Raw genomic sequence first — 15,309 nt, 5'->3', positions numbered from 1 at the left:
ATATTTTGATGGATTCTTATTTCAGAATTTAAATTGGCATTTGATGACATCATGCATTCCGGTTGATTATTATTTTTAACTTTGAACTAATTGACCAGAGGACATATTAGAGTACTTATAAATCAAAGATTAGACCAGTCTAGTATGAAATTTCAGAGATGAATGAGTTAATGGCATTTGAAAAATGATCCAAACAAAACAAAATCAAAACAAATGACTAATATATGGTTGCACTGATATACGTTTTTTTCTTCAAATTTTGATTATCTTGTATGTATATCCATAATTTAGCTAATCTTCTTAAATCAGCATTAAAATACAAATCCTCCAAAATAAGTATGATAACGGCATTTAATGCTATTAAACTTTCAAAAAACTACAACTGTCGCCAGAGTGGCCAACACAATTTAGTAATAACTCCATTGATAGGGGACATTGCATTGTACCAAATTTTATAAAAATCTGTCTAGTAGTTTAGGAGGAGTTCTCCAGACAAAGTTGTGGCTACAGACAGACAGACGGACGGACAACCAGATTCCAGTATACCCCCCTTAACTTCGTTGCAGGGGATATAAATATGTCATTGCGATTTTCTTACCATTTACCCCATTGTTTATTGGTATTTTAATAAATAAACATAAGGGTATGTTTTTAATAAATAAACATAAGGGTATGTTTTGGATGACACATCCGAATAATTACTCAAAGGCCGTATAGGTGATGATACACATGAAGACATTTACACACTGTAAACCACATTTTTTCAGGTATACAATTTTTGTATATTTAGGAATACATAAATTTGAGACAAGAATTCTTAATTTCTTCTTAAGTTTCATACCATTCAATTTGCAAAATATTTTGAATTAATTTCATCGTGAAATTACACAAAAATTGTATCTCAACAATAAAGGGGTTTACAGGCATTTAATCCTAAGAAAATTGTTATGGAGGCATGGAACCTTAAGGCAATGGTTACACACAGTCTTAATGCAATGGTGGAGATTGCATATACATGTAATATTAATGTTAAAACAAATATTAGTCAAAATAATCACATCGTTGTTAATTATAAACAGGCCAGTAGAGGTGAAAGGTTGCATTGTTTACAAACAATTACTTAGGAAGGAAAGGGTAAAGGTCATGATGGCAAATTACCTTGAAGAAAGGGTAAAGGTTGAGATGGCAAATTACCTTAAAGAAAGGGTATAGGTTGAAATGGCAATTACCCTTTTGGAAGGAGTCAAGGTCAAGATGGAAGCTACCCTTTTGGAAATGGTAAAAGTCAAGAGGAAACTAACCTTAAGGAAAGGATAAAGGTCAAGATGGAAACTAACCTTAAGGAAAGAGTAAAGGTCAAGATGGAAACTAACCTTAAGGAAAGAGTAAAGGTCATGATGGCAAATTAACCTTAAGGAAAGAGTAAAGGTCAAGATGGAAACTAACCTTAAGGAAAGAGTAAAGGTCAAGATGGAAACTTACCTTAAGGAAAGAGTAAAGGTCATGATGGCAAATTAACCTTAAGGAAAGAGTAAAGGTCAAGATGGAAACTAACCTTAAGGAAAGGGTAAAGGTCATGATAGCAAATTACCTTAAAGAAAGGGTATAGGTTGAAATGGCAATTACCCTTTTGGAAGGAGTCAAGGTCAAGATGGAAGCTACCCTCTTGGAAATGGTAAAGGTCAAGAGGAAACTAACCTTAAGGAAAGGATAAAGGTCAAGATGGAAACTAACCTTAAGGAAAGAGTAAAGGTCAAGATGGAAACTAACCTTAAGGAAAGAGTAAAGGTCATGATGGCAAATTATCCTTAAGGAAAGAGTAAAGGTCAAGATGGAAACTAATCTTAAGGAAAGGGTAAAGGTCATGATAGCAAATAACCTTAAAGAAAGGGTAAAGGTTGAGATGGCAAATTACCTTAAAGAAAGGGTAAAGGTGAAGATGGCAAATAACCTTAAAGAAAGGGTAAAGGTTGAGATGGCAATTACCCTTTTGGAAGGAGTCAAGGTCAAGATGGAAGCTACCCTCTTGGAAATGGTAAAGGTCAAGAGGAAACTAACCTTAAGGAAAGGATAAAGGTCAAGATGGAAACTAACCTTAAGGAAAGAGTAAAGGTCAAGATGGAAACTAACCTTAAGGAAAGAGTAAAGGTCATGATGGCAAATTCACCTTAAGGAAAGAGTAAAGGTCAAGATGGAAACTAACCTTAAGGAAAGAGTAAAGGTCATGATGGCAAATTAACCTTAAGGAAAGAGTAAAGGTCAAGATGGAAACTAACCTTAAGGAAAGAGTAAAGGTCAAGATGGCAAATGACATTAAGGAACAAGAGATCCCAGAGGGATCTTGGTGTCCACCAAAGGATGATCTATGTCTGACAACAGAAAGAGGGATCTTTTCCTTGCTTTTTAAACTTTTACTACATACTATATATGAAACTTGAGAAAGATCCATTCAGTACTTTCTGAGATATGTAGCAGTAACAAACTTCAATTATCAAAATACCAGATGGCTTCCTCTAGATCATCTTGCTGACCGATAAGTCCGAAAATGCACTAGACCCCTCGGGGAACCTGCACATGAAATTTGAGAAAGATCCCTTCTGTACTTTCTGAGAAATAGCGGTAACAAACTTTAACTATCAAAATCCAAGATGGCCGCCGGTCAGCCATCTTGTTGACCGATCTGTCCCAAAATGCAATATGCACAACTAGGGTCCTAGGGAAACTTACATATGAAATTTGAGAAAGATCCCTTCAGTACTTTCTGGGAAATAGCAGTAACAAACTTTAACTATCAAAATCCAAGATGGCCACAGGTGGGCCATCTTGTTGACCGATCAGTCCCAAAATGCAATATGTACAACTAGGGTCCTAGGGAAACCTACAGATGAAATTTGAGAAAGATTCCTTCAGTATTTTCTGAGACATAGCGGTAACAAACTTTAACTATCAAAATCCAAGATGGCCAGGCCATTTTGTTGACTGATCCGTTCCAAATTGCAATATGCGCAACTAGGGTCCTAGGGGAACTTACATATGAAATTTAAGAAAGATCCCTTCAGTACTTTCTGGGAAATAGCGGTAACAAACTTTGACTATCAAAATCCAAGATGGCCACCGGTCGGCCATCTTGTTGACCGATCAGTCCCAAAATGCAATATGCACAACTAGGGTCCTAGGGGAACTTACATATTAAATTTGAGAAAGATCCCTTCATTACTTTCTGAGAAATAGCAGTAACAAACTTTAACTATCAAAATCCAAGATGGCCGCCATCTTGTTGATTGATCGATCCCAAAATGCATTATGCACAACTAGGGTCCAAGGGGAACATACATATGAAATTTGAGAAAGATCCCTTCAGCACTTTCTGAGAAATAGCAGTAACAAATTTTAACTATCAAAATCCAAGATGGCCGCCTTGTTGACAGATTGGTCCCAAAATGCAATATGCACAACTAGGGCCCTAGGGGAATCTACATGTGAAATTAAAAAAAGATCCCTTCAGCACTTTCTGAGAAATAGCAGTAACAAGAATTGTTAATGGACGGAAGAACGGACGGACAGACGGAAGGATGGACGACGGATCATGGACGAAATGCGATTTGAAAAGCCCACCATCTGATGATGGTGGGCTAAAAATATAAGGAAAACAAGGATATAACTATCAAGAAATTGCAAATTTTATATTTAGTTTTTTTTAAGGAAATAAATGATGAGGCTGCATGATTACCTTAAGGCATTGGTAGATATGGCATATAGCTATGGAAATAGCAGTATGTTAACAAAGAGGATGAGACAGTTATAATATATTTAAACTAGGTTATTTTGTCAGGCACCTTTCTGCTGTTCATACATTCCAACAGTAGCCTTCACATCATTGACAGCTGAGTTGCCATGGACTACAGTATTGACCTTTGGGGTCATTGCTATGGTACCATTGACCTGTTGATCTTGTGACCCCTTGTTAGGTTCAGGTGGAGAGTTAGAAGAAAAAGCTTTTTGTGACACAGTAGGAACGCTGTCCATCTTACCTAAATGTGCACAAAATTAGTAAAAAAGATTATTGTAAAAAAAATCTAATAATATTAGATGGTGTAGAAAGGAAAAATCTAAAAAAGAAACAAATGCTACTTTTGCCAGTGGTTACACATCAGTTTTATGTTATTTCCATTTTCATGTAGAACAATTCCATAAGTTTGGTGACATTGATCAATTAACAAAAGACATGAAAGAATATGCAACAAGGTGAATAAATCAGTATGTAAGAAAAAATAGCTAAAACTTAAAGATTACCTCCCTTTACAGTTATTCCTTGTTAATTTGGATTTTCCAATAGAAATGAAATTGACATATCTTTTTGTTAATTGTAATGTTATATTTTTATAAAAATTGTCAGCTTCAGGCTTGGGCACAATTACTTCATAATGTAATTAATTAACAAAGGATTACTTGGGTGAAAATGCTGTAATAGATTATTAATCGATTACAGGAACAATTGGTCTGTAATTGATAACAATCAATTACTTCACAAAATATAACTGAAATTACTTTCAATTATTTTCAATTAGTATATTAAGTTGGTTTTCTATCAAAATATTTGTAATTTGTTCTTCCTATGTTTTGATAGCATTTCAAGACTAATTATATTTTATTAAAGGCCCACTACCTTTCCGGAGCAAAATGTAAAGATTTCTTAAAAACATTAATTACCTCAGAAAATATATACCGATGGCCTAAGATGAGGTTAAAACACCAAACATGAAAACATAAGACGACCCGCGTTATGAAAATTAAAATTTTATTTAGTTTAATTAAATTGTTTAGGAGGTGATAATAAGTGTAGTATTAACGTTAAGTAAATAACTTTTGCCACTCTAGAAAATTATTAATCTTGTTTTACATTCCCATTTTAAAAATCAAAAACCGTTTCGGAAAGGTAGTGGGCCTTTAAATAATTTCAGTGGAATTTGTCAAACTTTGCCAAATTCAACTTCCATAATTGGTATAATGTAATTGAAAAGTAAACGAAATGTAATTACAATTACACAGTAAGTTTTCATTGTAATCAATTAAGATTACGATTACAAGTAATTGAAATAGCCTTCGATTACTGATTACTGTCGATTATTTGAGAAAATGTAATTAATAACAATCAATTAACCCATGCCTGGTCAGCTTGTTGATAAACACTATCAATAAAATTTTCAAGATAAGGGAGATAAAAAGTGAACAATCGTCCTTTAGAAACAAATATAAGTCTTTTAAATCAAAATATTACTTAGGATTAATTCATTAAACAAAACATCTAAATCAATTAAGTTTTCTTTCAAAATTTGAAATTCTACATCTAAAAGCAGTCAAAGACTAATCTACATGTACTATAAAACTAGAGAGATGCTGAAACTAAATACACAAAAAATGTTGAGAGAATTTGAAAATTGTGCTACCGACTACCCAAATCTTATGAAAAAGGATAAAAAAAAAAGCTACTATGCAAATGTGCTCTCTCTATCTAACGTCTAAAGAAATGCAAGATGGACAGCTACTTGCCACACTTTGAAAGTAGTAATTGTGTCATGAGAATTTCTGGCGCAAAACAGGGTTCTCTCCCTTCGTATACCATAGCTACATTAATGGGAGAACATGTTCAATCTACATCTATCGTAAACATGATGAATGGATTATCTCCTTTTGAACATTCTCTAATACCTTTATACACCATTTATATTCGTTTTAATGGCTTTGTCTAACTGTAATTTGAAGACACATGGACGTTGGATAAAATATCTCAAATGAACATAAATCAATTATCATCAAAACACTTGTATGGGAGGAAGCCTCTGAAGTGACGTGGAAGGTACTACCTGGTAGATAAAATCTTTACCTTATAAGTTACTTCCATAGAAAGAAAGATTTGTAAGGTACAGTAATCCTGAGATGTATCAGAAAGAAGGGGATCAATATTCAGTCTAAAAACTACAGCAAAGCTAGCAATCATAGCGTTTTAACAGCAGGTCCATATTATATCATGAAACGGTGACAATGTGCAGGTGTATATGTAGTCATAGCAACGGCCTGCATGGTGTGTAGATAATTAGCTGTCTGCAGGTTTATCAAAATTTATTGGCTGAACTTGTCCAGAACAGTGAGATGTTGGTAAATATCTACAAGATAATGGCTTCTTGTCCCAATTTTTCATTATGTGAAATATTTTGAAGACTTAGGATAATTCTCTGGTTCATTTAGCCAACCAACAAATTTTGCTTTGATGGAAACAAAACTTCTTCTGCTGTTATTTACTTTGTATATTTAATTGTTATCATAGCTTTAAGTAGAATGATATATTGCTCTCCTTTAGATATATGCATATAATGTACTGAAATATCTAGTTATGTCATCCTCGATACCCCAGGGATTACTTTCACTGATGTTATATCCACCCATGGACTCCCATAATAAAAACTGGAGGGATTTCATGAGAAAAAATTGGACAAATCACAGGTCTTCAAAGACTTTCCTTGAAGTATACAGAGAGAGTGATGCCTAACTTCAAAGTCATAAAGTCAATTACAATGTACTGTTATACAATGCCTTTGATGTACATCAAATGATCAAATTACCTAGGTCTTCTGTTGCCTCCAGTTTTATTATGAAATATTCAAGAGGTAGATATAACGTCAATGATAGTGATCCCTGGAGTATCAAGGATATGTAAGACATAACTGTTCCCATCTCCATCTCAAAGTACCGTAAGACAGGATGGGATGAGACAGGATGGGGAAGAGACAGGATGGGGACAAGACAGGATGGGGACAAGACAGGATGGGGATGAGACAGGATGGGATGAGACAGGATGGGGACAAGACAGGATGGGGACAAGACAGGATGGGGACAAGACAGGATGGGGATGAGACAGGATGGGATGAGACAGGATGGGGACAAGACAGGATGGGGATGAGACAGGATGATGACGAGACAGGATGGGGACAAGACAGGATGGGACAGAGGGACAGGATGATGACGGACAGGATGGGTGAGACAGGATGGGACAGACAGGATGGGGACAAGACAGGATGGGGACAAGACAGGATGGGGATGAGACAGGATGGGGACAAGACAGGATGGGGACAAGACAGGATGGGGACAAGACAGGATGGGATGAGACATGATGGGGACAAGACAGGATGGGGACAAGACAGGATGGGGACAAGACACAAGACAGGATGGGGACAAGACAGGATGGGGACAAGACAGGATGGGGACAAGACAGGATGGGGACAAGACAGGATGGGGACAAGACAGGATGGGGAGACAGGATGGGACAAACGGATGGGGACAAGACAGGATGGGGACAAGACAGGATGGGGATGACAGACAGGATGGGGACAGACAGGATGGGGACAAGACAGGATGGGGACAGACAGGATGGGGACAGACAGGATGGGGAAGACAGGATGGGGACGAGACAGGATGGGAGGACAGGATGGGGACGAGACAGGATGGGGACAAGACAGGATGGGGACAAGACAGGATGGGGACAAGACAGGATGGGGACGAGACAGGATGGGGACAGAGGACAGGAGGGACAAGAAAGGGGACAGGAGAAGACAGACAGGATGGGATGGGGACAAGACAGGATGGGGACAAGACAGGATGGGAAAAGATGGGACAGACAGGATGGGAAACAGACAGGATGGGGAAAGACAGGATGGGGACAAGACAGGATGGGGACAGAGACAGGATGGGGACAAGACAGGATGGGGACAAGACAGGATGGGGACAAGACAGGATGGGAACAGGATGGGGACAGACAGGATGGGGACAAGACAGGATGGGACAAGACAGGATGGGGACAGACAGGATGGGGACAAGACAGGATGGGACAAGACAGGATGGGACAAGATGGAGACAGACAGGATGGGACAGACAGGATGGGACGAGACAGGGGGGACAGACAGGATGGGACAGACAGGATGGGACAGACAGGATGGGACAAGACAGGATGGGAGACAGGATGGGACAGACAGGATGGGAAGACAGGATGGGACAAGACAGGATGGGACAAGACAGGATGGGACAGACAGGATGGGAAGCAGGATGGGGACAGACAGGATGGGGACAAGACAGGATGGGAAGCGAGGGAAGACAGGATGGGGACAAGACAGGATGGGGACAAGACAGGATGGGGACAAGACAGGATGGGACAAGACAGGATGGGGACAAGACAGGATGGGGACAAGACAGGATGGGGACAAGACAGGATGGGGACAAGACAGGATGGGGACAGACAGGATGGGACAAGACAGGATGGGGACAAGACAGGATGGGACAAGACAGGATGGGACAGACAGGATGGGGACAAGACAGGATGGGGACAAGACAGGATGGGGACAAGACAGGATGGGGACAGACAGGATGGGGACAAGACAGGATGGGGACAGACAGGATGGGGACAGACAGGATGGGGACGAGACAGGATGGGGACAAGACAGGATGGGGACGAGACAGGATGGGACAGACAGGATGGGGACAGACAGGATGGGGACAAGACAGGATGGGGACGAGACAGGATGGGGACAAGACAGGATGGGGACAAGACAGGATGGGGACAAGACAGGATGGGGACAGACAGGAGGGACAGACAGATGGGACGACAGGATGGGGACAAGACAGGATGGGGACGAGACAGGATGGGGACGAGACAGGATGGGGACAAGACAGGATGGGGACAAGACAGGATGGGGACGAGACAGGATGGGGACAAGACAGGATGGGGACAAGACAGGATGGGGACAAGACAGGATGGGGACAAGACAGGATGGGGACAAGACAGGATGGGGACGAGACAGGATGGGGACAAGACAGGATGGGGACAAGACAGGATGGGGACAAGACAGGATGGGGACAAGACAAGGATGGGGACGAGACAGGATGGGGACGAGACAGGATGGGGACAAGACAGGATGGGAGAGACAGAGACAGGATGGGACAGAAAGGATGGGGACAAGACAGGAGGAAGACGATGGGACAAGACAGGATGGGGAAAGGATGGACAGACAGATGGGACAGACAGGGGGACAGACAGGATGGGGAACAGGATGGGACAGACAGATGGGGACAAGACAGGATGGGGACAGGATGACAGGATGGGAAACAGGATGGGGACAGACGGATGGGGAAGACAGTGGAAGACAGGATGGGAGATGAGACAGGATGGGGACAGATGACAGACAGGATGGGACAAGACAGGATGGGGACAGAACAGGATGGGACAGGATGGAAACAGGATGGGGACAGACAGGATGGGACAGACAGGATGGGGACAGACAGGATGGGAAACAGGAGGAGCAGGATGGGGACGAGACAGGATGGGGATGAAGAGGACAGACAGGATGGGGACGAGGACAGACAGATGGGGACAAGACAGGATGGGGACAAGACAGGATGGGGACAAGACAGGATGGGGAGGATGGGGACGAGACAGGATGGGGATAAGACAGGATGGGGACAAGACAGGATGGGGACAAGACAGGATGGGGATGAGACAGGATGGGGACAAGACAGGATGGGGATGAGACAGGATGGGGACAAGACAGGATGGGACAAGACAGGATGGGACAAGACAGGATGGGGACAAGACAGGATGGGGACAAGACAGGATGGGACAAGACAGGATGGGGACAAGACAGGATGGGGACAAGACAGGATGGGACAAGACAGGATGGGGACAAGACAGGATGGGGACAAGACAGGATGGGACAAGACAGGATGGGGACAAGACAGAATGGGACAAGACAGGATGGGGACGAGACAGGATGGGGACAAGGCAGGATGGTCATGGACTAAACTGTATATTATTTATGGCCCACAATTTCAATGTTGGGAGACAAAATGAAAGTAAATCAAACGCAAAAGATGTTTCATTTACCTTGTACAAGAGACTAGGTTTTCAGTGGTTAATTATATGTGATCTGACTATATCTTTAAAACCAATGTTTGGGGGTACAGTGCATGTGGTACCTTCCATACAATCAGTGTCTCAAAAGAAAACCCAAACAGCCAAGAAAAATTTATCTCGAATGCATATGGTCTTTACACACAGGCCAAATTGTATAGCATTTAGCATTTAAGTATATATATACTAAATACATGGTCTTATTAAAGATGCTTCACCGCTGACAAATGGTCTTTTTTCACTTCAATTACATAAGTTACTTACTTTACACCATTACCACCATTGAAAAGTTTGAGCTTCTAATTTTACTTCAAGTTAAAAATATGAAAAATACTGAAGTACTGATTGCTCATGCACCAGAGGCGAAATAAATTACTTTTTTTTTTTTTTTTTTCCTTAATTAGGCATATATTGTTCAAATGATTAATATAATTTATGCTCTGTTGGCGATGGAGCATCTTTAAGCAAGTGAACTTTATACGAGTTTATCTCTATGACAGATATACTGAATATCTAATGGAAATACGCAATGACTCCTCTTCACCCCGTAACCTATGATGGGGGTATAACATCTCCTAGATGAGCTCGGCAGATACCACTGAGACGCTAGAGTCTTGTACACCCAAAGCAAGCAGCAAACAAAATTTACCAGTGACGTCTAGTGATGTTTCACTGTGATGTCTGCCTAAATATGCAGCTGTCGACACACCATTCACGTCCGTACCCTGAAATACAATCAGAGGGATTTGTAAACATGGTACATTTACATTCAACAGTCTTGTCAGAACTTTATAGTAAAATGATATAAAACTGTAAGAGTTGCCTCTCTTGCAACATAATTCTTTCCTCTTTGGAACCATTGAAATGTCTATGTTTCAGATTCTAGAATGACATGGATAAAGTACAATTAACTGTTGATTAGTCCCACCTTCTGGTGATTGTGACGTCATAAAAATCACATACAAATATGACATCAAAATCACTGGAAGGTGGGTCTAATTGATGGTAAATCATACTTTGACCATGTTGTTCAGGATCTTGAAATCCCAGTTTTAAATAGGTAATTTATTCATTTCTTCTACTCCATTATTTATTATTACCAGTACAATCAAACCACCCATGAACTTTACCTTCGCCTCAGTATGGTTGGCCTCTGTATCTTCCTGGGATTTAGATTCCTGAAGAACAAATTCAAATCATTGAAATTAACAACATTTACATGTATAACAACAGCAAAATATAACCATTTTGTTTTGAGTTTAATTCCTTGAATGAAAAGATTTTTTTCCTGCAACTCCTATTTTTTATCCAAAATACTGTTTGCCATTTTACCTAAGGCCTAATTTTGGGAGCAGACGACAGTGTTAACAAAAAATTGGCAGGTAATTATGACAGAAGCATTCTACTGAAGAAGACTGACATTATCCTTACATACTTCCTCTATGTATGAAGATATGATTTCTAGTGCTGATGAATGGAATGTGGTAAAAGGGTACAGAATGTATCATTTCTTTAGAACCATTAGCGTAAATGTGGAAATTTATGTGAGGGGGAAAATTTTGCTATTTAGGCTAAGGTCGCTTGATCGTGAAAATTTCCCCTGCACGTAAAATTTTGTACATGTATAAACTCTGTTGTTCAAAGTATGAACGTGTATGTATTGCAAAAATAATAACACCTTTAAAAAGTGTTGGACCAATTCTCCATTTTAATCAATGATCGATCATGATTTTCCTAAAGACTATAGATTATGAAAGTCAATAATCGATTACTAAAATGGCAGATAACTTCTGCTGATTTTATACTGGTCTGAACCTTTATCATGTGTGTATTGGTGCAAACCATATTTCAAAAAGTCTTAAGACGTGTTAGATAAACAATAACTTGAATTAAAAAAATATATTTTTTGGTACAGTTGGTTCATAGAATATCTTTCTAAAATTCTTCAGAGAAGTAAAAGGTAAAATATATAAATATAGAAGAGTTTTCTGTAAATGGAATCCGATTATATAATCGATAATTAGTAGGTTGTCCTAAACCGATCATCGATTATGATTTTACAACCGATCCCCAACACTACTTTTAAGTTTTATGTCTGCAAATTGTGAAATAAAGTACTCAGGAAAATATTCACGTTTACAGTAGTAAAAAATTATTACATAATTTCAATTATACAAATCACACAATTTTGCCTTGACAGGACCCAGAGTGGTTTATTTTCATGTCGATTCTGGAAATCAAACACTTGTTACCTAGTTTTAAAGGTTTTTACCACTGTGCCTCTTCACAAAGAAGACACTTAATACCACACACCAATACATGACATGCTTGTGCTTATCATGATACAGGATACCCATTTTCTGACCTTTATACCTTTAGCCTGACCCTTGACCTTGACCTCTGACTTAGTGACCTAATGTTCAGCCTCACCATGGCTCTATATCACACTAAAACCTTGATTTCTCCATTGAAACCCGACAAACATCGATCAGCCTTACACACTAGTCTGTAAATAAAATCTTCTCTCTGACATACGAGGAACAACATTATCCCAATGGACAGGAAATGTGTAGCTAACTTGATGGTCTCGGAAAGCTTCCCATCAACAATAAAATGTCAAATATCAATTGATCACATGGGCTTGCACCCATTGGGAATTCCCTGTAAAAACACTGCACTTTTTAGAGATCATGATTTGCTTACGAATCCATCTGATTGCCAATGGGCAAGACCCAGCACTACCATTAATGTAAATTACGTTCTGGTAGACATTACCAGGATATAGGCTACATTCAATTAGGATTAGATTTCTAATCTATCATTAATCACTATCTTTATAGGGTATTCTCCCATTTTTCTAATTTTAATTTTGTGTTTCATACCATTCAGGGTAACAACATCATTTTGACACATCCTGAACTCTATAACATTCTAGGAGTATACCAAAGATCAAACGACCTATGCAAATGTTAACCACCTTTTAAATTAATTAACTACACAAAGATGTACATTCTACCTAGTATATGAATATATTGTATAAGCCAAATCAATATTAACAACATCATTTAATATTTGATATTGTTTCTTTATGTCACTGATTTTCAGTCATCTTTTTAAAATGTAGCTTTTTCAATGAAGTTGAATCAAGATCTGAACAAGGGGGCTATGGTGACCAAATGGCTCATTCACCACTGAAAAAACCATTTAGATTTTTCTGAATCAAAGACTAGACCTGTTCATTATGAAATTTCAGGGATGAATGAGTTAAGGTGGAAACTATTCAACCACTATCTCTCCATTTTGAGTCAGGTTGTCTTTATACACAGATTGAATTGTGTTGAAATAGTTATTATCACATAAGTGGCCCGTGCAGCCATGTCATAAATTTTGTAAGACACATGGGTAGTAACACTATTGTGACGTCACAGGTAGTTCTGATGTCATAGTCTATATATGACATGGAATGATTTGTCATTTGGGTTCCTAAAATGTGGTCACATGAAGCAGGTTTTACTGTACTAGTCATTGCTTTCAAAATTTCCTTTTATTTACAGAAGATCATCATTGTTTACTTTTTTAGATTTTCTCATTGATCAAAATCAGAAATATTGACTGCATCTAACAGATATCTTTGCTCCATTTCACAGACGTCTGAGAAAAAAGATTTCAGATACAGTATGTGTCGTCAGAAATCTGGGTGCATGAAATGTTTGATGCCTTTGATCACATGACAGAAATTTTGGTCTATGAAATGATTGATGTCTGTGATATCATGACTTAAAGTCATAAATCATTGTACACCAGAAAACTGAGGAGGTTTATGTCATTTGATCACCTCGTGAATCTGTCTCACGACGTCGTAAATATCACTTTAACAAAATGTCATGCGTTGCTGTCCAACATATCCAAATGCCAATGGCTAATCTTCAGCGCATAAAACGGAAAGCAATCTTATTCTCTATCAATAATGTGTCTGCAGCCATAATTCTGGAATATACATTCTTCTAGAAAAAGTCAAGTCAGGCAAAACAGTGAAATATTACTCTAGTTATGAAGCAGCAAACATTTCTACAAGATTTCTGGTTTGTCACTTCGATGTCAAATTAATTGATAATTGCAAGTTTGTGTCCAGCACTAATTCAAATAAATGAATTTCGGATTTTATTCTTCTGACAACAAACTAATCAATTATTGCGTATCTCACAGACAAAGTACTTAATGAGAGATTTATTTGACGGTTACAAATCACCAATACAATGACCTGGTGATAAAGACTCACAGCTACATTTATTCACGAAGATAAATTACAGGCAGAACATAGAGGATAATCAGCTGATTAAGTGAAAACCCTTTGATATTTGAGAAAATCAATTCTCTACAATGTGTTCTGGGGCGATGGGCAAAATATAGACCTCTGATATTTAAGAAATCGATGTTTTAATCTAAGATTTGTTTTGGAAGTTGTAATTAACAATGTTGGATTGATATGTTCGTTTAGTATCAATATCTAGTTCAATACAGAGAAAACATTTACAGTGCATGTCAGACAATATCTTTACAATTATTCAATGGGTTTTTCAGGAGTATAAGAAAGTGCCCCACAAAGACGTTTATGTCCGTCTCTTTCCAGCTAATGTACTTGTTCAGAAAAATATGAACTTATTTTGCGTGTAAACCGTCTAGGCATACAATCAGATATCGACTACACCGCGGAAAGAAATGGATTTTTGATCAGTTGTCCTCACAATGTTTACATTAAGATGCTGAGGTCGGTGGTTGTCTGTTCGCGGTAACTATCCATTTTGAGCGATAAAAAGTGTTGTAATTCTCATGTCTCATTCAGCCATTATGGCATGAACAGATGAATAATAGGCATTTTATTTGGAGAGATTCTACCGAATTCTCGTCTTCAGAAGACATAATCACCCGCTCCTAGTACATGACACCGAGTCATGTCTAAACTGATGTATGAAGCTTTCCCAGCATCTCCTACGTCTTTTTATCAATATTCCGCCTGCACTTCTCAACTCTGTTTTGTCATTTATATACAAGGGTAGGTACTTTTAAGCACAGTCTCATGAATTTCAGGCAGTATTTAAGCGCTTTATAAAAGAAAACTGGAGGGAAATATTCTGCCATGAATGACTAGATATTCTACATACCAATATAAGAATATGAAGAACAAAAACTCAAATAAATAAATTTACAATATTCAGTATTTCATCAATCAGCCTGCATACCCTCGGGTCTCCAGTGGAGGAGTGCAGAACCAATGAGTTACCTCAGAAACTTACGGAGTTGGCTCTAGCCATCTCTTTCTTTTAACTTCAAATAAATGTATTTCAAGGTAAAAA

The 15,309-nt window shown here is 38.6% G+C and overlaps 1 protein-coding gene across 1 annotated transcript in view; it reads right to left on the bottom strand.

Moving 5' to 3' along the window:
- The window catches only part of LOC138327610 (adenylate cyclase type 9-like), a 55,436-nt gene that overhangs the window by 9,801 nt on the left and 30,326 nt on the right, over window positions 1-15,309 (bottom strand). The window contains exons 4-5 of the mRNA XM_069273846.1: window positions 11,086-11,133; window positions 10,605-10,680 (exon numbers count right to left, since the gene is read on the bottom strand). Coding sequence (XP_069129947.1) covers window positions 10,605-10,680; window positions 11,086-11,133 — 124 coding nt within the window. The remainder of the gene's footprint in view (window positions 1-10,604; window positions 10,681-11,085; window positions 11,134-15,309) is intronic.

Source organism: Argopecten irradians, chromosome 7, assembly GCF_041381155.1.
Source record: "Argopecten irradians isolate NY chromosome 7, Ai_NY, whole genome shotgun sequence".
NCBI lineage: Eukaryota > Metazoa > Mollusca > Bivalvia > Pectinida > Pectinidae > Argopecten > Argopecten irradians.
The sequence above is the reverse complement of the archived record's forward strand: the minus strand, read 5'-3'. Positions and strand labels throughout refer to the sequence as shown.